The sequence below is a fragment of the Eurosta solidaginis genome, chromosome 3, assembly GCF_040869045.1.
Source record: "Eurosta solidaginis isolate ZX-2024a chromosome 3, ASM4086904v1, whole genome shotgun sequence".
In the NCBI taxonomy this organism is placed as follows: Eukaryota; Metazoa; Arthropoda; class Insecta; order Diptera; family Tephritidae; genus Eurosta; species Eurosta solidaginis.
The window spans coordinates 273,328,614-273,356,125 of NC_090321.1; the positions used below are offsets into that span (position 1 = coordinate 273,328,614).

The 27,512-nt window shown below is 36.7% G+C and overlaps 1 protein-coding gene across 1 annotated transcript in view; it reads left to right on the forward strand.

Annotated features, from left to right (window-relative positions):
* Elk (Eag-like K[+] channel) overlaps positions 1-21,106 on the forward strand; it is a 410,371-nt gene extending 389,265 nt beyond the window's left edge. The window contains exons 16-18 of the mRNA XM_067777239.1: positions 12,239-12,392; positions 15,260-15,384; positions 18,205-21,106. Coding sequence (XP_067633340.1) covers positions 12,239-12,392; positions 15,260-15,384; positions 18,205-20,400 — 2,475 coding nt within the window. The 3' untranslated portion in view covers positions 20,401-21,106. The remainder of the gene's footprint in view (positions 1-12,238; positions 12,393-15,259; positions 15,385-18,204) is intronic.
* Positions 21,107-27,512: the final 6,406 nt, after the last annotated feature.

Below are 27,512 nucleotides of genomic sequence, written 5' to 3' on the forward strand. Positions count from 1 at the left end.
TTCCAATATACATCATTTATCTACCCTGTCGGAAAATCAACCAAACAAGATAAGTCAAAAAAAAAGGTTTATCTTAAAGCAATTTCTTTCACATCAGGTTGCATTTCTATAATAGAAAGTATGTTAAGAGTCTACAGGTACATCGTTAGGCATTAGGTTCATCGCAAGTTGTTTCGTGTAACTTATTTTTTTAAAGTTGAGAATTCATAGGAAATTAATGTTAAGCCAGAATTCGACGATCACTATGAAAAAGCTTGAAAGTCCCGGTCATCTCTTTTTAATTGTCTAAGAGTTCCACAAACATATCAAAACAGTGCTTAAGGGGCTTCTATAAATGTGAGATCGTATTTTAGCAATAGAAGGTTGGTTTTAGGTCCGGTGCAGTAGAATAAATGAATAAATGAATAAATAAATGCCCAAATATTCAGGGTGTTAAATTCTCAATAGTTACTTAATGCGTACCTGTAAAGCGGCAATAATTCGGATTTCAATTTAATAAAAAATGCTGTAGAAAATTTTGTGTTAAACCAAGAAAAAATATGCGATTGTGAAACCCATTTTAGAGGTCAAAGTAATTAATGTCTTGAACGGAAGTATTATTTTCTGATTTCGGCATCACGAAATCATAAGAATACCGTTACTCGAATTAATTTGTATTATTAATTTTGAGCACGTATTAGGCAATAATTGAAAATAGTTGAAAGAATTCGAAAGCATTTGAAATAATTGATCATGAATATAAAAAAGATATATTTATTACCAAATACCAATAAAAAGTAATTGTACTAGATTATTTAATTTTTTAAATTACCAACTACTTGAAATTGACCAATTACCAATACCAACATTTATTCGCTACTGATAGCTCTGGCATATACAACGTAGAAATTGGAAAATAAGGAAAGAAGAAATAATAGGATTTTGAATATAACATGGAAGGTATATGTGTGCAAAAGTTAGTTGATATGACCATGATACAAAAAACAAGCTACCAGATTGAAAAATGTTAAGAATTTTTATAATTTTGATGGATTTCATATTAACGAACACGACTAAATTACTTCCATAGTTAGCTTAAATAAAAAAGAAAATAAAATAATTTAAAAAAAATTTTAAGTTAATCGGTTTTATTGAAAACAACACTTACATGAAGTAATAATCATACGAAAAGCTAGAAAATAATTAGGTAGGTCCTAGGTACTAGTGACCACACTCCTTATCAATCTATGGCGTTGATCAGACAATTAAATAAAAGCGTTGGGCGCGTGAAATTTCTAAAAATGTTAGGCGTAGCACAACCTGATTAAGGTTCAGTTGGTTTTACTTATGACTATCAATAGAAATATGACGCGTCCAACGCTTTTATTTAATTTTCTGATCAACGCCACAGATTGATAAGGAATGTGATGACTAGTACCTAGGACCTACCTAATTATTTTCTAGCTTTTCGTATTATTATTACTTCATGTAAGTATTGTTTTTAATAAAACCGTTTAACTTAAATATTTTATTTAATTATATTATTTTCATGTTTTTAGTCTTTATTTAATTGCCTATTATTTCTCATTCTATTTAGTTCATTTAGTGACTCATTATTACAAGGACTCTTTCCTGACAATTTGTTACAATCTAAGTCCTCAATACATAATCCTTCCAAAGACTTTACTCGACTCTGCGCCACGTATGCTTGTCCCTCCTCCAACTCCAAAATATTTTGATGTCTCTTCTACCGGACTGTATGCAATATTTGTTCCAAATATGAGCCAAATCGGGCATCATGGGTCGCTTTCTATTCATGTATGTATTATGTGTTCCAAATATGGACCAAATCAAATCGGACCACAAATAAGATTTTTGTGAATATCTCGACCCATGCGCCACCTAGCGGCAATATTTTTTCACAGGCCGATTTCTATTCTTGCATGTATTATGTGTTCCAAATATGAGCCAAATCGGACCACAAATACGATTTTTGCGATCCATGCGCCACCTGGCGGCGATTTTTTTTCACAGGTCGATTTCTATTCTTGCATGTATAATGTATTCCAAATATGAGCCAATTCGGGCCACAAATACGATTTTTGTGAATATCTCGATCCATGCGCCACCTAGCGGCAATTTTTTTCACAGGTCGATTTCCATTCTTGTATGCATTATGTGTTCCAAATATGAGCTAAATCGGACCACAAATGTTAATTTTTGGTAATATCTCGATCCTTGCGCCACCTAGCGGTGATTTTTTTCTTATTATTGCATTGTCATCGGGTTCTGAACTATATTCCAAGTTTCAAGCTTTTAGCTTATCGGGAAGTTACTTAAATTTCAATTAAAAAATTCGTTCAGCCGTGCATGCAGCCTGCCTGTCAACTCAAGCTAAATAAAACCGTTTAAAAAAAATTAGCCCCATGTCTTGGAAATATTTTAATACGAAATATCCGCCTAGAAAAGAAGGTGTTTAATAAGTTTACGAGCTCCCGAGAATTGTTTTGGTGGAAAACACATGAATCGAAGTATGCAAAGCAAGGGAATATAGCCCTCTTAAGTATCCGTACGTTTGCTCAGAACATTTTGACAAAACACACACGTGTGTCAATTGCTTGCTCAAAAGAGGTCCTTATAAACCGACACCTTAATTTCTTGATAAATTGGCTGCAAGTCTAAGTTTTTTATTTTTTATTTATTGTATAATTCAAGCGTTGATCTTTAGGATGGAATTGTCAAACCATTTTTTGGGGAGAACATTACCCTGTAGCTCAGCAGGTGTGCAGAGTGTTTGTACCAGGGGTCACCTTGAGGCAGCCCCACCTATACACATTCTGTGCCTTTTCATTGGCATAGATGTGCAGACTTTGGAGGTACACTTTTTTTCAACATGCCTTGAGAAATAAGTATAGCGACATGATAATAGGGCCATGCTAGAACAACAGTATTTTTCGTGTATTTTTTTTTTCTGTCTAGGGGTCAAGCTGTCATAAAGATTTGAGTCATTATCCACTATTTTTCAATAAAATTGCATGTTTTACTGTATTCTCAATCGATATATATGCACATAAATCGTGCTAAAGCATATTATTATTGTCTCAGATGACTATTCGTTTCCATCGTAAAGGAAATTTGCATCTCGAAAAACCACATTTTCGCCTTAAACAGTAACGGCATGGTAACGCTTCTGGCAAAACAACAAACATTATGAAACTTCAACAATCCCCAAATACGTAAAAAAATGTTGAGTGGAACTACCTTCTTTTTTGTATCATGGATATGACATATGCACACAACTTGATTGAGGTTTGAGAAATTGTGCTTTCTGATTTTAAAATAAAAAGAAAATTATACGTGGCCGAATAATATTAAGCACAACAAAACTCCTGTGGAGCCGCTTTTGTTGATTAAATTCAACACGGCGTCTACAGACCGAACTACAATTAAAAAATGCTTGACGACAACCGTAGCCGACCATTTGCTGCTTGATTACTTTGGACGCGGCAACCAAAATTCGTCAAAATGCGCCAGAAAGCGCAGGTAACAACAGTTTTTTTCTGCTATTTGAGAAGACGTTCTTTGAAAATCCGTCTATAATTTATTCTCTTATAATTACTGTCATGCGAATCCGAAGATTTGGAATTACTTAGTTATAGTATTATTTGTGTTTCTCGTGTGTCCATAGTCACTTTTTCTAGTCAGTCAATTTGAAGTCAACATGAAGCTCATAAGGCATTTATACCCCGTGTTTTATTTCAGTCAGCACAGCTGTTCTCTAGGTTATCAGCTTTAAAGATAAATATACATAAAAACCAAATTCTATACACACAAAGGCTATCAAAGTTTCGTTCTATCTTTTTCACTATATGTCTCCCGGTCTATGAAAAGGTGGCTTATGACTCAAAAAAAATGTTTCCACTTTTTTTCTGGTTTCGATAGTTTTTGAGACGCTCTTTCACGTGGTGAAAACTAGAAAGTCTTAACGTGCTTAGAAGTGTACTAAAAATGTAGAGAAAGAAGAGCACAAATGAAAGACGATGCATACTTTGGTTCCTTCGATACCACTTTGGTGGCTGGTGAAGCATCCTCAGATTTTTTTGATAGCATTTTTTTCGATGGCAATGGAGCCAAAATATCGGCCAGAAATTGGTGTGTGTTTTGCCTTTTGGGCATGACTTATAATGCAAAACAAAACTTCTAAGAAACTGAAGAAATGCATTGTTTATCTTTAAAAGCTGTTTGTCGCAATTTCTTTTTTGAGTCTCAAGCCACCTTTTCATAGAGCGGGTCAATTTTACCTCTCTGTAAAGCAAAACAAGTTTTCACATTCCTATGTCAAATTTTCCGTTTGCCATTTATTCAATATTTTAAGAATTTACCGTACACTTTAGTGATCTTCAACTTTTGTTTGCAATGCTTACTTTTATACGCAAATTACACGCTTCAACTGTTGAGTTTTCTTCCCGCTTATTTCGCTCCTACATACACAGACATATCACACAAATCTTGTTTAGCGTCATTTGCATTTCAACAACGAAAATTGAACAGCTCTACTATATTTCTTTCAAGCATTTCTGCAGTTGGAACACATCCCCACACCATAGTTGCTGCATATATTCCTAGGCTGTGTAATACCGTAATAATACAATCTTTCAATGTTGCGACAGCAATTTGCGGATAACGGGATTTTCTTTGAACTATAAAATGTTCTTCAATATCCTCATAATAATTGATAGGCTCTTAGACAAATTAGCAAATTCGTCTTCCGTCTGTTGCTTTTAACACACGTATCAGGGGCACCCAACGTTAGGCGATATCTTACGTCTTTTGGGAGCATTGAAGTAGCGCGATTCTTCCTTCACCTGTTTCAGCAAACATATTGAAAGTCGCTTCCTTCATCTGCTTCCATTTTCGGGTGTCAAAAGGTAAAAATTTGTTAGCAAGCAAGTCTTCGCCTTCCCGCACAACATTATTAAGCTAGCGAAACTATTGAGCTCTATCTTCATATCTGCGTGAAGATCATACAGATTTTTAAAATACTACTTTCGACACTTGCCGTTGCACTATGAAGAAGTCCATAAATATTCTAGAGAACTCTTCTTTTGATGACTCAAAAGCATCTGAAGATCCTCGGCAAGAGCAATATTAACAAGTAAGGAAGGCTAAGTTCGGGTGTAACCGAACATTACATACTCAGTTGAGAACTATGGAGACAAAATAAGGAAAATCACCATGTAGGAAAATGAACCTAGGGTAACCCTGAAATGTGGTTGTATGACATGTGTTCCAAATGGAAGGTATTAAAGAGTATTTTAAGAGAGAGTAGGCCATAGTTCTATGGATGGACGCCATTTAGGGATATCGCCATAAAGGTGGACCAGGGCTGACTCTAGAATGTGTTTGTACGATATGGGTATCAAATGAAAGCTGTTAATGAGTATTTTGAAAAGGAGTGATCCTTAGTTCCCTAGGTGGACGCCGTTTCGAGATATCGCCATAAAGGTGGACCAGGGGTGTCTCTAGTTGTACGATATGGGAATCAAATGAAAGGTGTTACTGAGCGTTTTAAGAGGGAGTGGGCATTAGGCCTATAGGTGGACGCCTTTTCGAAATATCGCCATTAGGGTGGGCCAGGGGTGACTCTAGAATGTGTTTGTACGATATGGGTATCAAACGAAAGGTGTTACTGAGCATTTTAAGAGGGAGTGGGCATTAGGTCCATAGGTGGACGCCTTTTCGAGATATCGCCATTAGGGCGGGCCAGGGGTGACTCTGGAATGTGTTTGTACGATATGGGTATCAAATGAAAGGTGGTAATGAGTATTTTAAAAGGGAGCAATCCTTAGTTCTCTAGGTGGACGCCTTTTCGAGATATCGCCATAAAGGTGGACCAAGGGTGACTCTAGAATGTTTGTACGATATGGGTATCAAACGAAAGGTGTTACTGAGCATTTTAAGAGGGAGTGGGCACTAGGTCTATAGGTGGACGCCTTTTCGAGATATCGCCATTAGGGTGGGCCAGGGGTGACTCTAGAATGTTTGTACGATATGGGTATCAAACGAAAGGTGTTACTGAGCACTTTAAGAGAAAGTGGGCATTAGGTCTATAGGCGGGCGCCTTTTCGAGATATCGCCATTAGGGTGGGCCAGAGTGACTCTAGAATGTGTTTGTACGATATGGGTATCAAATGAAAGGCGGTAATGAGTATTTTAAAAGGGAGTAATCCTCAGTTCTATAGGTGGACGCCTTTTCGAGATATCGCCATAAAGGTTGACCAAGGGTGACTCTAGAATGTTTGTAAGATATGGGTATCAAACGAAAGGTGTTACTGAGCATTTTAAGAGGGAGTGGGCATTAGGTCTATAGGTGGACGCCTTTTCGAGATATCGCCATTAGGGTGGGCCAGGGGTGACTCTAGAAAGTTTGTACGATATGGGTATCAAACGAAAGGTGTTACTGAGCATTTTAAGAGGGAGTGGGCATTAGGTCTATAGGTGGACGCCTTTGCGAGATATCGCCATTAGGGTGGGCCAGGGGTGACTCTAGAATGTTTGTACGATATGGGTATCAAAGGAAAGGTGTTACTGAGCATTTTAAGAGGGAGTGGACATTAGGTCTATAGGTGGACGCCTTTTCGAGATATCGCCATTAGGGTGGGCCAGGGGTGGCTCTAGAATGTTTTTACGATATGGGTATCAAACGAAAGGTGTTACTGAGCACTTTAAGAGGGAGTGGGCATTAGGTCTATAGGTGCACGCCTTTTCGAGATATCGCCATTAGGGTGGGCCAGGGTTGACTCTAGAATGTGTTTGTACGATATGGATATCAAATTAAAGGTATTAATGAGGGTTTTAGAAGCGAGTGGCCCTTAGATGTATATGTGAAGGCGTTCTCGCGATATCGACCAAATGTGGATCAGGTGATCCAGAAAATCATCTGTCGGGTACTGCTAATTTATTTATATATTAAATAACACTAACAGTATTCCTGCCAAGATTCCAAGGGCTGTTGATTTCGCCTTGTAGAACTTTTTCATTTTCTTCTACTTAATATGGTAGGTGTCACACCCATTTTACAAAGTTTTTTCCAAAGTTATATTTTGCGTCAATAAACCAATCCAGTTACCATGTTTCATCCCTTTTTTCGTATTTGGTATAGAATTATGGCATTTTTTTAATTTTTCGTAATTTTCGATATCGATAAAGTGGGCGTGGTTATGGTCGGATTTCTGCCATTTTTTATACCAAGATAAAGTGAGCTCAGATAAGTACGTGGGCTAAGTTTAGTAAAGATATATCGGTTTTTGCTCAAGTTATTGTGTTAAGGGCCGAGCGGAAGGACAGACGGTGGACTGTGTATAAAAACTGGGCGTGGCTTCCACCGATTTCGCCCATTTTCACAGAGAACAGTTAGCGACATAGAGGCTATGCTCCTACCAAATTTCAAAAGGATTGGTAAATTTTTGTTCGACTTATGGCATTAAAAGTATTCTATACACACTAAATGAAAATGGGCGGAGCCACGCCCATTTTGAAATTATCTTTTATTTTTGTATTTTGTTGCATCACATCATTACTGGAGTTGAATTTTGACTTAATTTACTTATATACAGTAAAGATATTAAATTTTTTGTTAAAATTTGAATTTAAAAAAAATTTTTTTTAAAAAGTGGGCGTGTTCTTCACCCAATTTTGCTAATTTTTATTTAGCACATATATAGTAATAGTAGTAACGTTCCTGCCAAATTTCATCATTTTATCTTCAACGACTGCCAAATTACAGCTTGCAAAACTTTTAAATTACCTTCTTATAAAAGTGGGCGGTGCCACGCCCATTGTCCAAAATCTTACTAATTTTCTATTCTGCGTCATAACGTCAACCAATCTACCAAGTTTCATCGCTTTAACCGCCTTTGGCAATGAATTATCGCATTTTTTCGGTTTTTCGAAATTTTCGATATCGAAAAAGTGGGCGTGGTTATAGTCCGATATCGTTCATTTTAAATAGCGATCTGAGATGAGTGCTCAGGAACCTACGTACCAAATTTCATTAAGATACCTCAAAATTTACTCAAGTTATCGTGTTAACGGACGGACGGACGGACGGACATGGCTCAATCAAATTTTTTCTGGATGCTGATTATTTTGATATATGGAAGTCTATATCTATCTCGATTCCTTTATATATGTACAACCAACCGTTATCCAATCAAACTTAATATACTCTGTGAGCTCTGCTCAACTGAGTATAAAAATAATTTATAAAAAGTTTATCTGCAGAAATTGTTTGAAAATGCCGCTAGTAGTCAGCAGAAAATATGAAGGTCTCGTCCCTTTAACATTTTGGAAAAGAGTTAAGGAAAAAAGTAACTAATTTGTTTAGATAAACAATAATATATGAATTCCATAATTCCATGGACTGGCAATATACTTCGGGATTAAATATCCTAACACATAGATATGCGTGCAAATCTTTATTTATTTTGTTTCATCAGAACTTTTTACTTTACCTTTGATTCTTCTTTCTCCCGTGTGTTATTGTGCAAGTAATCCTTTTGCGTTTCGTAATGACTATGTCCTTGTGGAGTCTTGCGCTATGCACTAAGGTACATAAAATGCATTTCACTTTCTGAACACTTTAGAAGATTTAACTTTAGGGAATTTCATATTTTTATTGAACTGACTTACAGCTGCTAATATTAAAGTAGACTTGCAGGCGTAGATGTTTTTGATATTAGGGCTAGTAAAAAAGGTTCTGCAAATTAAAAAATTCTCATAAAATTGTAACAATTCCTTTTTTATTTATGTTTTTTAAGCATGGATATACATATTTATATCAGAGACATGTAAAGAATTAAAGAAAAAAAACCTTTTTTTAAAATAAGCTTTTATTACTGGTTAATAAAATTAACTAAAAAGTAAAAAATAAATTGACTGTAAACAAATATAACACTTTATAATTTCATTGTAACCTTTAACGATAATTAGGCTTTTTCGTCTGCGACAAAAAAATTCCATATTTTATTAGAACAATTAGGACTGTTATATAAACTGTAAGATTTAATAATTTAGGTGTAAAGTTTTAATGTTAAAAATATATATTTATGTACAATATGGAATTTTTTTGTCGCAGACGAAAAAGCCTAATTATCGTTAAAGGTTACAATGAAATTATAAAGTGTTATATTTGTTTACAGTCAATTTATTTTTTAATTTTATTAAGCAATAATAAAAGCTTATTTTTAAAAAAAGTTTTTTTTCTTTAATTTTATTTTGTACTTTTTATTTAATTTTATTAACCATTAATAAGAGCTTATTTTTAAAAAAGTTGTTTTTCCTTTAATTTTATTTTTTTCTATTTAGTTCGTTTTATAGAGTTCGTTTTTTAGTTCGTTTTATAGAGTAATAGAAGCTTGTTCTTAGAAAAGCTTTTTTCTTAAATTTAATTTAAATATGCATTTTTTATAATTTTTGGTAGGGTAAAATATTGTTTAAATTAGTTATGTAATCTTTACTTAGTTATGTGTAACGTTTCTCATCCTATCTTTTTCTTTTAATGGATCAACATTACAAGGTTTCTTCTAAGTCAACTTTGAACAGTCAAGTTCTTCTGTTCGAGTGTTAACTAACTTAAAATCATATTTTATTGTAACTTTGCCCATGTCGCGTTCAGGTTTACTACTACCTATTGCAGATCTCTGCTCTGTTCCATCGCCAAAAATCTGTAAAAAAAAATCAAGTGCGCAGAAAAGTATGCAACAAAAAGTATGCATCATTTAGCGATAACAGCCTAACTTCTACGTTTGTTGCATACACAAACAAAGCGATGTTACCTGCGTTCTTAAGGACTTAGGCTTTTATTCCCTTTTGAATACAAATCTTTACCGATAACTCTATTATCCATTAATTTATCGAATTCTCGCAGACTAATATTGCATTGTCATCGGAGTTATACATGTGTGCAAAATTTCAGCTCAATCGGACAACGGGAAGTGTATCAAATTTAACTTGCAAGATTTGATTACAGACAACAGCCAAGTGAAAGTAAATAAAAGCTTATAATTATAATAAATTGTATCAATTCATTTGCTGCTGTATTTTTCACCGATATTTCTGCAAATACCCTGCATCTAGTTTTGTACGACGGTTTTATTGCTTTTGGCCACAGTTTTTGTACTTTCGTAACGGTTTTTATTTGGTCCATATATTCCAAAATTTTAGTTTCATCACAGCCTAATATCGCTCAATTGACTGCGACTCAGGCAAGTTGGGTGGATTCAGGTTTTTCTAACATATTTTCCATTGTTATCTTCGAGTCACGCGTGACGTGCTTAAAGTGCTGGAGGCAAGTCGTATGACGGCATGTAAATGGCAAGAGACGTTTTTTAAGACACTATTTCACATGAATTTCTGTGCGGATGGGACCTTCGTAAGAACGGCGTGAATTTATGCCCGAATTCCCAAATACCTTACAAATCAGAGCCTTTCTCCCAAACTTTTCAGACTGCAAGCAATACACCGAGGTTTGCAATAATCTCAGTTCCATAATCAAACGAACATTTTTTTTGCCAATTTGATATCATAGAGTTTACGTGCAAGGAAAATGCTTTCTGAAGACTGTCATTTACTTTGCTTTGGAACTTTTTACATCTTTTATGTTTTAAAAGCATATCTCTGCTTGATTTGTGTAACTTCCACTTGATGGTTTTGGCTATTTTGGAAAAATCTCTTGTTGGCATGCATCGATTTTTCCGAATAGGTAAGTGATAGGACATTTTTCTCCGACTAGGCATCTGCTGTTCCTTTTGGGCATAGATTTCTTGGCTTGCCCTTGACTAAGCCACCTTCCTTGAAGCGCAAAACCATTCGGAGGGCAGCTTTACTGAATGATACTGTGAGTTTCACCAGATTTTTGTAAGTAACGTTGGTATTATTCGTCCAAATGTACAAATTTTTTTACGCAGCTCTTCTTTCGTATTTATATTTGAAGTTGTTGAAGGCTTGACTTCAGAAGGTAAGACATATTTAAGAATGTCACAAAACGTTTATTGAAAAGTAATGTGTTCACAGCATACTGTGTCATTACTAAAAACTTATAGAAAACTTAAGGAAAATTGTTTTCGACTGCTTTTCAGATTACGCTACTTAGTAATTTTCAGAGCAAATATATGTAAAGCATTTAAAACCCATTCCCAGTAAAATGTGCGATTAATCGTGTGCAACTAGAAGCATGATAAGAAAACCAGTTTGCATTATCTTAAAGACCTATATATAACTTAAAAAGGGGGCAGACACATTTAACTACTTGTAAGAATGTGCTGACACCACACTTTCGCAAACACGAGCGAAGCCAACGCAGGTAATTGATCTGATATCATATTGCGTAAGCAGACGAAAAGAAACTCGTGTGGCCTGCAGCGTAAGCGATATAAAATATGTAGCCAAAATGCAAACCGTGTGATTTGTAATGCAGGCCATAAAATATTATTGTGGCCAATCGTGGAAGGTGCAGTGTCAGCAACTATGAAATCAGTTAAGCTAATTTATAAGCTAGGAGCTAGCTCTTAGGTTACTTTTTAGAGACGTGAAGGCCAATGGTAATATACGCTAAAATCTAATCAAGTAGTTTTCTTCCTGCTTCTCAGATTACAATGGGGACGCAGGGCGGTACTCAACTTTAATTTTTTGGAGGCCGTGTCCTTGGCCTCCTTAACTTATATATATTTAAAAGATCAAAAAATTTTGTTAAAAATAACTCAATCAATGGCAGAACTTGTAAGACAAACTTGAATTAATAAGATATATCAGCTAGCGTTTTTCGAAACACACTAATGAAATCCTCATTTATGTGAATATTTTATTAGTTATAAAAACGCCTTCTTACAAAATCCCTTTAAAATATTACTTAAGGGTTCAAACAAAACTGACTGTTTGAGCATTGTTACGCACCCTGGTTCCAAATTCTTTTGTTAAACCTATAAAGAACGAGGTGCTCAAATAATTTATGCTTTAGGAAACTTTTCTTTCATTCTAATGAAGTGGTTTATGCTGCAAGTTAGCACATTCTCACAAATCTATATAGTAGATATTAAGATAATTTACAAAATATGTTACATTCATAAAAATATTATAAAAACAACATTATTTTTTAAATATGTATCTATAGCTGGCTATATATACAAAGCCAGCTATAGATACATATTTAAAGATAAAAGGTCGCCAAACAATTCATAACATTATTTTTTTTAAATTACAGGGTTGTTTGAAGTTACTTTCGTTACATATCAAAACAAATTTTTGCGCACCCGGCGAATTTCTAATACATAGAGGTGATGCTCTGAATTACATTTACTATCTTTGCAATGGTTCTATGGAAGTCATTAAGGACGATATGGTTGTCGCTATTTTAGGTTAGTATATTATGTGTATGAATTATAAAATGCCAATACTGTTGAAAGTCTTAAAAAAATACGTGCATACTAGAGTACCCCGCAGACTTTGTTCTGCTCCGAAATAGTTTTGTCTTCATTTCAAAACTGAGAATCGCCTTTATCTTCCATTTCTATTTTTATTCCTGCCATCCCTTATTTATTTATATTCCTCCCACCCTGAAACCATTACTACATTAACTACAGCTCCCAAACCCACTTCCACTCCTATTTAAACTTTCACTCTCTTTCTTACTTTCACACCCACAAACACTTCCATTGCTACTACCACGTCCATTTCTATTCTCATTACCAAACTACTTCATCACACCTCTCTCATCTTTTTTTCCTCATATACGAAATATCTATACCAAATATGGAATATCTGCTTCATCTTTCTAGCTGATTTCAATATCTTTAAAACAATATGGCGCTATCGCAGGTTAACGTTTCAAAATAATATTTTTCTTTACACATAAGATATATGTATTAGACTGGGTCGATTTATTAACCGATATCGCTATCGCGCTATCGATAGGATATCAGTTCAGGGGAAAAAAGTTCCACTACGCATACCCAAAAAAATAATCTCCGAGCCTACGAACAAAAATGGTGAAAGGGTAAATTTTTCGACCAAAACACTACTCAAAACCCAAAAGATATTTTGATATCGCCAACGGTTTTATACTCGCGTGCTTTGCGCACAGAGTATATTAACTTTGATTGGATAATGTTTGGTTGTACAGGTATAAAGGAATAGAGCTAGATATAGACTTCCATATATCAAAATCATCAGTTTCGAAAAAAAAAATTGATTGAGCCATGTCCATCGGTCCGCCCGTTGGTCTTCCCGTTAACACGATAACTTGAGTAAATTTTGAGATATCTTCACCAAATTTAGTACACGAGCTTATCTGGACTTAGTATAGATTAGTATTGAAAATGAGTGAAATCGGATGATAATCACGCCCACTTTTTATATATATAACATTTTGGAAAACACAAAAAACCTGATTATTTAGTAAACAATACACCTAGAATGTTAAAATTTGACGTGCGGGCGTGGCACCGCCCTCTTGTGATAAAATCAATTTTACAAATATTGTTAATAATAAATCAAATCGCTGAACCTATCGTAACAAAATTCAGCTTAGAGTCTACCTTTACTATAAGGAATGCTGTGAAGAAAAATTAACGAAATCGGTTAAGGATCAGGAGGACGAATAAAATAAGCTATATCTTTGCAAAAAAGCTTTATATAAATGGTATTTCATTTCCCAAGTGGATTTATAACAGTAAATAGGTAAAACTTCAAATTTAAAAAAAGGGCGTGGCACCGCCCCTATTCAGACTAATTTTCTGAAAACTGACATATCGAAACAAAGTTGAGTACACACATATTCCTCATATCTAGAAATATTTCTAGAAAAAATGGACGACATTGGTTAAAGACCTCGCCTACTTTTATATAAAAGATTTTTAAAAGGGTTGTAGACGAAATTAATAGGCTATATCTTAGCAAAAAAGTGCTTTGTATCAATAGACTTTTACTTTCTAAATTTAATTATAACATTGGTGTGGCACCGCCCCTTTTATGACTAATCATGTTTTTCGGTAGCCATACCCCGAAGAAAAATTAACATATCGTAATGGAATTGTGTACACATATTTTCCTTATAGCAGAAAATATTTCTATTAAAAATGAACGGGACCGGTTAAAGACCACCGCAACTTAGATATAAAACAAGTTTAAAAGGATGGTAGACTAGAATAATACGCTATAACTGAGCAAAAAATAGTGTTGAATTAATGTTAATTCACTTATCAAGTTTTATTGTAAGGGGAAATGGGGAGACATTTTTTAAACGGGCGGTGCCACGTGTTATGCAGAAAAGTATTTTACTGAAATGAAATGTGCAATTGAAGCTCACGCTGAGTATATAATATTCGGTTACCCCCGAACTAAGACACCTTTGCTTGTTACAACAAAAAAAAAAATTATATATATATATTTGTTGGGTTTTGGAGAGTGTTTTGGTCGAAAAATTTACCATTTCGCCATTTTTTTTCTCGCAGGCTCGAAAATTATTTTTTTGGGTATGCGTAGTGGAACTATTTTTTCCTGAGCCCAAATCCTATAGAAAAGTCGATGGCGCGATATCGGCTAACTTTCTTCCATAAAAATCGACCCAGGTTAATATATATAGAGAAAATTGAGACCTTCCCCTGTCCGAGAGTATTTCTCTCTGCGGTATGTCCAATTTCACAGTAAACAAGGGCATTTGCCATACTATAGCTTCGCAAAGTATCCACTTGCCTTTGCGTTCTCCTCTCTATTTTTGATAACTACCCTGCTCCATATCTTCTCCCCTTTTCTCTCTTTTACACCCACTAAATTCCTCTTTTATATATTCCTCACAAATAAAATTATGTAGAATAGGTTGGTCTCTAGCCTTCTTTATGGAAAGATAAGTGTTTTAGGCATCCCTCTACCGTATGTTGAGCACATTGTATAATGAATTAGGTTTTTTAGAACAGGTTGACCCTTAGGCCTCTTTCCAGAAAGAAAAGCTTCTTAAATAATAAGCCAGTCAAGGGTGCATATCTGAGCCTGGTTCACTTTTTGGCAAGACAAGAAAAAAAAAACTGGGCCAATTGTGAATATAAAGCATCCCAAATCCAAACAAAACACATAAAACTTCATCAAAATCGGTCATGTCTTTAAGGAGGAGTACAGTCACAAACATACGTACAAAAGAAAATATTTATATATACAAATAACACTATTTTTTGTAAATAATTATGTTAATTTCATTATTATTATTATTGATATTATTCTCTATACTCAGGCAAAGGTGATTTAGTCGGCTCTGATATAAATGTGCATTTGGTTGCTACATCGAATGGTCAAATGACTGCAACAACAAATAGTGCTGGCCAGGATGTTGTGGTGCGAAGTAGTAGCGATGTGAAGGTGAGAGCGATTAATATAAACACTTGTACATACATATGAACTATATACTTATTTATGTAGGTAAATATTGCAGTTCATGAATAAATAACGACGTACAATTTGCTTAATATTAATTATCGGTTATACACGCATATCGAATGCAAATGGTATAATGTATTAATAAACAATTAATGCTTCAGAGCAGATCTTATATGGAGATGAATGCAAATATACAAATAAGCTTAAATGTTAAAGATTGTAATCAACATAACAATATTCATATTTATTTGCTACAATTTGGAAAATAACTAATTTAACCTTTATGTAAACAGCAGTTCACATTTGTAACAGATTTGGAAAATAGAATTAAAAAAAAAGAAATCCCAAGACAGCAGGCCACATGGTTTTCGTTGGCTTCCTAATAATCAATTCTTAGTCGATTTAGTTCCTAAAAAAATACTACCTCTCAGCTGGTAGTCTTCATTTGTAGACATCACATAAAATAATTGGAAAATTTCATGATATCGTTGACTTCATCTGGTCGAAACATAATTTCCTTATCTGTTATTACCACTATCTTACTCAAAGATTTCACTGGTGTAGACACCTTGCCAATGGTTGGTTGGCTAAGCCGAGCTTCATAGCCTCCAAACAAGTGTGCGAGAGCTTTAGAGATTTGGGGCAAGCCATCTACGCCATTCGCCCTCATAGGAGAGCGACAGGATTTCGGTTACCAGAAACTGCTAGCCAGAGGGTATACCCAGCAGTATTTAAATCTAAATCTTCCTGACATCATGTAAGACGATAAGAAGAAGATATAAGTGAGAGTATAGTCACAAGTAAGATAAGAGAAAAGCGCTTCAAGTGATGCGTTTAACTCGGAATGCAGTACTAATGGAAATTTAGCGAGCTCCGTGAAGGAATGGTAGGTGAATGCAATCATAGAACAATATTTAAAAAGGGTACTACTAATTAGGGTTAGTAAGATAGTCACTTCACAGTACCATGCAGAACTAAAGTGGAGAATTGGTGACTGGCATGGACCGTGAGGAGGTAGTAGTACCCCGAAGATAGTTAAAAAGTTTTGCTGCGGGAAACCATCGTTACGGCAACCCTTCAGTAATGTTAAAAGTTACCATTTTTTTAAGACGTTTTAATTTTAAGACTTTATGTATAGATATAGTACCATTAAATAGAAAATAATAAAGTTGAAGTAAATAGGACTTCAAATCGCCAACCGAATTTCCGTTTTCGTCACACTTCCCTTAGTTTTTGGAAAGTGTGAGCAAGCTACAACAATAATTGAATTTTCAAAGCTTTCTTAATATTTATTTATAATTTTCATGGTCAAAAAAAGGTAGTTCCACTCAAAATTTTTTGACATATTTGGGGATTTTTAAAGTTTCATAATGTTTGTTGTTTCGCTAGAAGCGTTGCATACTATTACTGTTTAAGGCGAAATTGTGTTTTTTCGGGATGGAAATTTCCTTCAGGATGAAAACGAAATAGTCACCTGAGGCAATATTAATATGCTTTAGCATGATTTATGTGCATACATATCTATTCAGAATATATTAAAACATACAATTTTATTGAAAAATAGTGGATAATGACTCATACATTGGTTAATGACTCATATCTTTATGGCAGCTTGAAGAACTCTAGACAAAAAAAAAAAAAATATACGAAAAATCCTGTTGTTCTAGCGTGGCCCTATTATCATACCTCTACAGTGGATATTTCGCAAGGCATGTTGAGAAAAAGTGTTCCTCCAAAGTATGCACTGAGTGGTAGGTGTTTAATTTTTTACGTTTGTGGGACTCTACATCCATGTCAATGCTAAAAGGGCACAGAATGTGTATAGGCGCGCTTGCCCCAAGGTGATCCCTGGTACAACGGGTAAAACACCTGTCGTCACTAGTGGCTAACCTGCAGAGCTACAGGGAAATGTTTTCCCTCAAATGGGTTAACAATTCCCGCCCCAAGTGCTACGCTTGAATTATACAATAAATAACAAATGCGGATTTTTAGCCCATTTATTACCATTCTATTTCATAAAAATTGCGTTTAAACAAGCTAAACTCTTTAGAGGTGTCAGTTTATAAGGACTTCCTTTTGGAAATCAATAGACAAACGTGTATGTTTTGTCAACATCTTCTAAGCAAAACCTACGGACAACTAGAAGTCTATATTCCCTTACTTTGTATATTTCAAACCTGGCTTCTTCCACGAAAGCATATTTCCGGAGCTGGAAAAACTTGTTAAAAACATTATTTTCTAGGCTGAATACGAAATGTATTAAACTATTTCCAGCGCATGCGGCTAATTTTTTTTTTTTATTTAAATTAACTTTGAAAGTAATTTAGTCATTTCCGTTAAAATTAAATCCATCAAGATTTGTAACATTTTTCAATATGGCAGCTTGTTTTTGGTGAAATTGTCATTGTCCCTGCAAAAGTCGAGTGGCTAACGTCACACTATATGGAACTACCTCCATTTTTTGTATCATGATAATTTCCTTTACGTCTAAAATATAAATATTTTTTTTTTTTTTTTATTATAATGACTTTCAAGTTTCGATTCGAGCTCAAGGCTAGAAACTATATTTTTTTCTTTTTATGATGGTTATTGTTTTTTTTATAATTTTTCTATAATTGAAAAATTGGATTTTGTTTTTGGAATAGAAAGTAGGCAGTTTTTATGCGCAGCTATGGCAGGTTGTTATAGAAAAATTAAAAAAAAAAAATTATTGTTGAGCTCGAATCGAACCTTGAATCCTTTATCAATAGGCCGATAAAACAAAAATAAAATGACTTTCTTTCTTCCATCTCGTTTATCTAGGCACTCACCTACTGCGATCTCAAGTGTGTACACATGGGTGGTCTTGTAGAAGTACTACGACTCTACCCTGAATATCAACAACAATTTGCCAATGACATCCAACATGATCTCACCTTTAATTTACGGGAAGGATACGAGTGTCAAGATTCTGAAATTGGACCAACATTTCCCCTGCCAAGTATCAGCGAAGACGATGAAAATCAACAAGAAGATGATGGAGGTAACGATGATAATGAAAACGGTGCAGCATCAGTAGCCACCGCTTCACCACATCATAGCATTACTACCCAATCACCGTTACATGGACGCTCACCATTGCTTGGTATGAATAGCCCACGTTTGATGAAATTACATCCACGTAGACGTTCGCTAATCGCTTTGCGCGAGCGGGTTGAACGGCAGCGTTCGGTTAATATTGTATCAAGTATAGATACTGGCTCAATTGATGAAGATATGAATGTCGACGATAGAGATGATGAGGATGGGCGTAGTATAAAGAAAAAACCATCGATGGAACGTTTAGATTCGCAAGTATCCACATTGCATAACGACGTAGCGCAGCTGAGTTTGGAGGTGCGAAACGCTATACACGCACTACAAGAGATGACTTACTCGACAATGGCCTCACGCACGAGCCTAAAATTTCCACCTGCACGATCTATACCAAACATATGTGGCGGCGTTGGTGGTGTAGTCGGCTTGGACAATACAATGCATTTTGTGGCGAAAAGTAGTGATGATATATCATTGCAACGTTGCTCATCACATCCGCCCGAAATATGGGGACGTGAAATGCAACAGCTCTTAGGCGGCGTGCAAGGTGGTGCAGTATCTACTGGTGATGGTGGCAGTAAAAGCACTATTGGCAGTGCAAAGGCCAATTCACCAGCTGCACCAGAAATATCAAAAGTATCACGCGCCACACAAACTGATTTCTATAAAATCGATTTTCCAGTGTTTGAACGTTTTGTGGTAGCAAATCCACGGTTAGTGCTTGGCCTCTTGGGTATAGACCCTGCAATAAAGACTGAAATTGAATTGCTGCAACAACAACAAATGCTGCAAGTATCACCACTTAATACTATAGAAGAAGTGATATCACCCGCCGAAGGTCCAAGTTCAATTACTGGATCCAAAGAACATTTGCTTAGCGAAAGTTGTAGCGTGGTTGGTGCAAGTGGAAGCAGCGGAAATGATAGGATGTATGAATCGATGGATGATGAGAAATGTAACGATTACCGATGGCCCATGAAATATTCAATAAGTAATAACAGTAATTGCTGTCGCTCAACTGAAGCTCTGTTACAATCTATCGATGAACAGCATGAGCAATCACAACAAATTCCTGCAGACGAACCGTCACATTTATGTTACGAACATTACACACCAGCTTACACAACAACAACCACCTCGCCAATCATATCACCTACTACTACAGCTAATGAGCGCACTGCGACAAACTTACATATCATAAGTGAGGCTGAACGACCGACAGCAACGCATCAACAGCAATCAGCGCCGCGTATGACACGCAGCAATTCAAACCAAAGTAACCCCAACCTTAATCAACACAATAGTAAAAATAACAGTAACAGCAGTCTATCAAGTAATGTATCTACACATTCAAGTAGTAATAATAGTCCTCCGGCGATAGCACCTGTCAGTACAATAGGACAAAATGGTCTAACTAGTGGTGGTGTTGGTGGTGCAAAAGAAGTTGGTAACAGCAGCGCGCCTAGTCATAATGTCAGTCGGCGTTCATCATGGAAAATGCATCGTTCATATAGCGGTGATTATAAAAGACTTCCTGAGGGTTTGGAGGACTCCCCGCCTGGAAAATTGATTTCATCCGCAACAGAAACAGCAACATCTACAACAGGGACACATTACGGTTATGGTGTCACTGGAGCAGGTGATGAACATCTTGAATTGTTGGCAAGTAGACGGTCATCGCGTGCCAGTTCTTCATCTGTGGTCAGCACATCGAAAGAGGCAACTACAGTAAATAAGCGTAATAATTTAAACGCTAATCGTTCTCTTCTGTGTGTAAGTGGTGGAAATGTAAGCGGTGGCGGTAACATGACTCATAATAGTCATACGAGTTATCGTTTCTCTGCTGGTGATGCTGATAAATTGGAGAAAGGTTTGAAGGGCTTGCCATCGACGCGATCCCTCAGAGATGCGAACGTTAATTAAGTTTGACGAACAGAGAGGTTAAATCAGAGGGATTTTAGATGACAAAAAGGACTTTAGAATTAAAAGAAAGAGAGCATCAGGTGATTAGCGACAACAATAGATTGAAATTTAAAGGAGTTTTTTGTGGGTTTGAAAAATCAGAGAAGTAAATGTCGAAGACTAGAAGATATAAAATACATAGACTGTTATTAGTCTGCTAAACAATGTTATTAAAAGAAGCATACGATTATTTGGGTTTTGACAAACCGTCAACGAAAATTCTCAATAGGCATTGTAGAAAAGCGAGAGTATATGAGCAAGAAAAGTAAGAACTCAGGTCTAAAACTTGAACTTCCAAAAAATATATCATGAACAAAGCATTTGAGAGACTTCGCTCAGGCCGAACCATATATCTCTACTGAATTCCCGGTCACAAAAGGAGGATGCAGCACTCGATGAATAGGCGGTAGAGTCCCATTTCTTACTTACTTACTTAATTAGCGATTAACCGTCTAAATGGTTATGGCCGTCCAACAAGGCGCGCCAGTCGCTCCCTCGCTCCGCCAACCAGCGCCAATTGGTCAACCGAAGGGAGTTTAAATCGTTTTCCACCTGGTCCTTCCAACAGAGTGGGGGCCGCCCTCTACCTCTGCTTCCATAGGCGGGTTCCGATAGAAACACTTTCTTGGCCAGATCATCATCTTTCATTCGCATAACATGGCCTAGCCCGCGCAGCCGCTGCGTTTTAATTCGTTGGACTATGTTGATGTCTGCGTATAGCTCGTACAGCTTTTCAATAAATCTTCTTCGGTACTCTCCATCGGCAACGCGTAGAGGTCCATAAATCTTTCGAAAAAATTTTCCCTCGAACACTTCCAAAGCCGCTTCATCTGCTGATGTCATGGTCCATCCTTTTGCCCCATATAGCAGGACGGGTACGATAAGTGACTTGTAGAGTATGATTTTCGTTCGCCGAGAGACTTTTCAATTGCCTACTTAGTTCAAAGTAGCATTTATTGGCAAGATTGATTCTTCGCTGGATTTCAGTGCTGATGTTGTTGCTAGTGTTGATGCTGGTTCCCAAATAAACGAAGTCTTTTACTATTTCGAAATTATGGCTGCCAACAGTAGCGTGGTTGCCAAGGCGCATATGCGCTGACTCTTTGCTCGATGACAGCAGGTACTTCGTTTTGTCCTCATTCACCATCAAACCCATCTTAACCGCTTCTTTTACCAGTTTGGAGTAAGCAGAACTAACAGCGCGGGTGTTTAGGCCGATGATATCAATGTCATCAGCATATGCCAGTAATTGCACGCTTTTATAGTATATTGTTCCAGTGCGGTAGAGTTCTGCAGCTAGTATAATTTTCTCCAGCATAAAATTAAAGAAATCGCACGATAGGGGGTCACCGTCTCTGAAACTTCATTTAGTTTCGAATGGCTAGGAGAGGTCCTTCCCAATTCTGACTGAGCTGATGGTGTTGCTCGATGTCATTTTGCACAGCCGTATAAGTTTTGCGGGGAAACCAAATTCAGACATAGCGGCATATTTGGCGCATTATGAAAATCTGGTCGATGGTAGATTTACCAGGTCTAAAGCCGCACTGATAAGATCCAATCAGCCGGTTCACGGTGGGCTTCAATCTTTCGCACACTACACTTGAAAGGACCTTTTATGCGATATTAAGAAGGCTGATTCCACGATAGTTGGTGCATTTTGCAGTGTACCCCTTCTTGTGGACTGGGCAAAGAACACTTAGGTTCCAACAGTCGGGCATGCACTCGTCCGCCCATAATTTGCTAATAAGCTGCTGCATGCGCCTTACCAACTCCTCGCCGCCGTACTTGAATAGCTCCGCAGGCAATCCATCAGCGCCCACGGCCTTGTAGTTTTTCATTCTGGTTATTGCTATTCTAACTTCGTCATAATAGGGCGGGGGGACATATATTCCATCATCATCGATTGCGGGATCGGATTCTTCATCTCTGTGCGGTGAATTGCTGCCTCCATTTACGCGAGCAGAGAAGTGTTCCCTCCATAATCTAAGCACTCTCTGGACATCAGTTACAAGGTCGCAGTTTTCGTTCCTACAGGAGTTTGCCCAGGTCTTAAAACCTTCCGTCTGTCGCCGTATTTTTTGATAAAATTTTCGGGCGTTATTCCTGATGGCTAGCAGCTCAAGCTCCTCGCACTCACGCCTTTCTGCTTCTGCTTTTTTCTTCTTGAAAAGGCGTCTCGCTTCCCTTTTCAACTCACGATAGTGTTCACACACTCCTCTTGTCGCGCTCGCTTTTAACGTAGCCCTGTAGGCAGCGTCTTTTCTTTCGGTTGCAACGCGACATTCTTCATCGTACCAGTTGTTTTTTTGTGGCCGCCGGTAACCAATGTTTTCTCGGCGGCAGTACGAAGTGCTTTGGAGATATGCTTCCACTGCTCCTGTATGCCTTCAGGATGAGTTGTGCTCTCAGAGAGCAGGTGCGAGAATCGAGTTGCGCAATCATTGGCAGTCTGTTGTGATTGAAGCTTTTCGACGTCTAGCTTTCCTTTTGTTTTTTGTTCCTTGATTTTAGCCGCGCTGAGGCGGGTGCGTATTTTCGCTGCAACGATATAATGGTCCGAGTCGATGTTAAGTCCTCGGATCGTGCGCACATCTAAAACTCTGGAGGCGTGTCGTCCATCTATCACAACATGATCGATCTGATTGCGAGTATTTCGATCAGGAGACAGTCATGTAGCTTGTTGTATCTTTTTATGCATGAACCTCGTGCTGGATATGACCATGTTTCGAGCACCGGCAAAGTCAATCAGCCTCAGTCCGTTAGGAGAAGGTTCATTGTGTAGGCTGAACTTTCCGACTGTAGGGCCAAAAACACCTTCTTTGCCCACCTTGGCGTTAAAGTCGCTAAGCACGACCTTTATATAATGACGGGGGCAGCGCTCGTATGTGCGTTCTAATTGTTCATAAAAAGTGTCTTTCACCTCCTCTTTCGGCGCATGCGCGCAGATGAATGATATATTAAAAAATTTTGCTTTTATTCGTATAGCGGCGAGACGCTCGTCCACAGGCGTGAACGCCAGAACTTAGCGAAAAAGTCTCTCTCGCACCACGAATCCGACGCCGAAACTGCGCTTATTCGTATGGCCACTCCAATAGATGTGACAATTTTTGATCTTCTTTCTTCCTTGCTTCGTCCAACGCATTTCTTAGATGGCGGTGATATCAGATTTTGCTTTGACGAGGACATCAACCAGCCGGGCATCTGCACCAATCCCATTCAGGGAGCGGACGTTCCAGGTGCATGCCCTCAATTCATTGTCCTTCAAACATTTGCCATGGTCGTCATCAATAGAGAGTGTATTTACCCGAGGCTTGTTGTTATATTTCATTGGAGTATGGTTTTACGTGACGGGTCCCAAGCCCAGCGCACAACCCGCTAAGCGGGGGTGAAAATATTACCTGCACGTTTATATAGCGAGCCGCTTGCTCCAAGACAGACGCCCGCTTGCAGCCGCACCGAGAGGTGTACAGACGCTGCCGATGAGATCTCCCCCGACTAGCCCTTAAACCGATTATGTCAGAGTGGCCTAGCCAGGTTGTCGCCATTTCACATTAGCTCACCGCTAAAAGAGGTTTAGCGGCTACCCAGAGGATACTTGGCCGCAAGCGACCGGCAGTAGTGAGCTACTTGAACCGCATGCAAAAGAATCGCTCTGGCCATTCCCAGGTGAATGGCAGTCAGAAGCTTTCCCCATTTTCGTGGACTTCTACCCACGGCTCCACCCTCCAGAGTCCCATTTCGCGTAGGATAAATTAAAGAGAGTTGCACGTGATCTATCAGTAAGAAAAGGCGTGGGACCACAAAGTTGCCCATATGTCTTAAGAAAAACTTCATTAGGCTTACGATGGGCATACTAACTGCACACTTCTTTCTGGCGCCACAGGCTTATAAATTAGAATTTGTCAGTAACAGAAGATGTTAGAGGTGCGAACTGCAGGGAAAAACGGTTGAGTAAGTTTAGTTTTCAGCTACTAGGGTGCAAATTTTTCAGATCACGAGGCAGCAATTAAGCTAGGTCATAAAACAATTCTAGGAGTGAGGATTGGCCAAGAGGATGAAGTTATTCTATAATATAAGCCCCATTACCTAATTGTGTTTTTTTCGGTTTGATCCTCAAACAAATTCTGTGAGGTCTCATTGACCGCCCAGTTTAACCCAACGTATCCCTAAAAATAAGCCCGAAATTAAAATAAAATAGTTCCAAAATATTGCTGGAATGATCCAAACGGTTTTAGGTATCATTCAAAATAATATGGAAAGATCAAGCACAAAAAAAAAAGAAATGATCCCACAACAGTACAGAATTTATTCTAAGACAGGCATTGAATGATTCTAACAAGATTCTGAAACAAAAGGCATGTTTCCTGGAGCACTAAAAAGTTTGCCACCATATTTAAAGAGCTGAGTGGATTTCACCCTACCGAAAATGCCCTATGTCAGAAAACGTTTGAATAACGCCCTATTTCAGAATTGCTTTCAAAATTGGCCTATATCCAAGATCGTTTGAAGAATGCCTTATCTCAGGATTCGTTTAAAAAACACCCTATTCTTGCTTAAATTTAATAAGTTTTGACATTATTCGGGGCTTTTATGTAACAAATTCTGAGATAGGACGGTCTTCAACCCAATTCTTAGATAGGGCGTTATTCAAACTTTTTCTGAAATGGGATGTTTTCTGAACTGCAGCCTAGTTGTAATTATACTGCACTCAGCAGTCGAAATAGTAATGTTAAAGCAGACGTTATTGTACTCCATTATATGTTTACGACCATCGGCTTTTTTTAACCCTATCACAGGCCTGACACCATAGTCTCTATACTTACCGTGGCTATTAGACGCCCCAATAAAAACTTGACCTTACAATTTCGCAACTTTTTCACATACTACAACTAGAACTGTGATGGGTATGTTTTATTAGCAGATCGGTAAGCGATACGTCACGTAACAGTTACTTTACCTGCAGGGTTTTCATTGACAAAGAAAAGTTCGCGGGACGTGATGTGACAAAAGAGATTATCGGAATTGACGAAGAAGATATGGTTCTGAATAACACCATATGTGGTGCCAAAACACATCATTGTACTGGGCTGCGTCAAGAAATCATCTGTTGAAATATTCTATGACGATTCCGCAGGAGTTAAAATTTCAGCATTTAACTTTTTCCATTGAACATAGTTTCCTGGCTATACAAATGATGCCCAGGTGTCATATGGCCACATCCTGTGTCACTGGGGGTCGAAAAGTTCACGCGACATAGCAGCGACGTATTCTACAAGAAAGGGTAGTACATTTTTTTTCTTCGAAGTGATGCACGTAAGAGCTCTAGAAATAATTTAGAAATGTCTAAGGGTTCATTCACGTTCGAGATTCGACCACATCACATACAAGAAAATTAACGAAATAAAAAAATTTACATAAAATATTCATTCGCAAATTATAGAGTGCAAAACTCCATAAACAAAAAAATATATATAGAAAATATTTACTTAAAGTCTTGTATATGCCCGAAAGTTGTTGAATGTACACAGGGAGAAAAGATAAGTATTATTATTTCGAAAGGGACAATCAGAATTGCGAATGGGCACTTTTATCAAAATATCATTAAATACAAATAACTTTAAAAAAGTTATTAAAAAACTTGGTGTACCTTAAAAATCGAGTGAAATTGTTTATTTTTAAAAGGTGAGTGATAGATTTAGCCGAAGTTTTGGTTAAGAAAAATAAATTATCATTGTGAATTTTTACGTTTACGTAAATTTGTTGTGTAAATTTGTATAAGGTTTTTGTTAACATTTCTCGATGTGACTTAAGAATAAGCAAACTTAATTACTACATAACTTTAGGCTTAAAATTTATGTAAATATAAGATAACATATTTATGTTTTAAAAATTTTAACTAACGTAATGGAATAAGAAATAACTAAAACAGTGCTACAAAATAAAAAAGATTCTTAACAGAGTTCCCATACACATTTTATTTTAACACTTCCTGCAATAAAGGGCTGCATGTTTGACTTTAGCATATCACATCTTATTTTTTTTAATTTAACTGTTGTAAATTTGTTATGATGGAAAAACTGTAAGGAATTAAATATACTGGCTGATATTATCGCTATATCGACCCTGCAAAAGATCTCTTCAGGTATCTTAAATTAGAAATTCATGAGCTTAACACCGGCTTATAATAATTTAATATTAAATTATTATCTTTGTTTAAGGTTAACTGAAAAGAAAGAAAGATCTACTGGCATTTTGCGATGGTACCATTTCGAAAATCGCCACGTATTCATCATCAGGCAATTTCGTAATGTTACCAAAGGTTTCACCGAGCTTCGAACTTCGATAGCCTGGCGGTTAAGCCAACTGCAGTTTCACCGAGTGATTCGTGGTTGGATTCTCGGTGAAACCTTCGGTAACATTACGAAATTGCCTGATAATGATTACGTAGCGGTTTTCGAAATGGTACCATCGCAAAATGCCAGTAAATGTTTCTTTCTTTTCAGCTTATCTTAAACATATACAATAATTGAATATTCAATCACCATAAGCCAGTGCTAAGCTCATGAATTCTTAAATATTAAGTATAAAATGAATTACTATAAAATAAAATAAATTAAAATAATATAAAATAAAATAAAATAAAATAAAATAAAATAAAAAAAAACTAGTAAGGAAGGCTAAGTTCGGGTGTAATCGAATATTAAAATAAATTAAAATAATATAATATAAAATAAAATAAAATAAAATAAAATAAAATAAAATAAAATAAAATAAAATAAGGTTGTAAGGAGCAGTTCACCTTTGACTCGGTTGCGACGGAACAAGCATACCACAGGCAAAGGAACACCTATACCGCCTATATTGATCTGGCTGCTAGAAGTACTAGACATATCGTCGGTACAATGCCAAAGAAACGAATGTGCCATTTTTGTTTAAACGAAATATTATATATATCAAATTTTGCAAAGCCAAAATAACAAATGTGCATTTTTGTGAAAAAAAAATTTTTAAATCATTTTTCAATTAACATTACTTAGTGGTTTACAAAAGTAAACCTTCCAATAGTGGTTGAA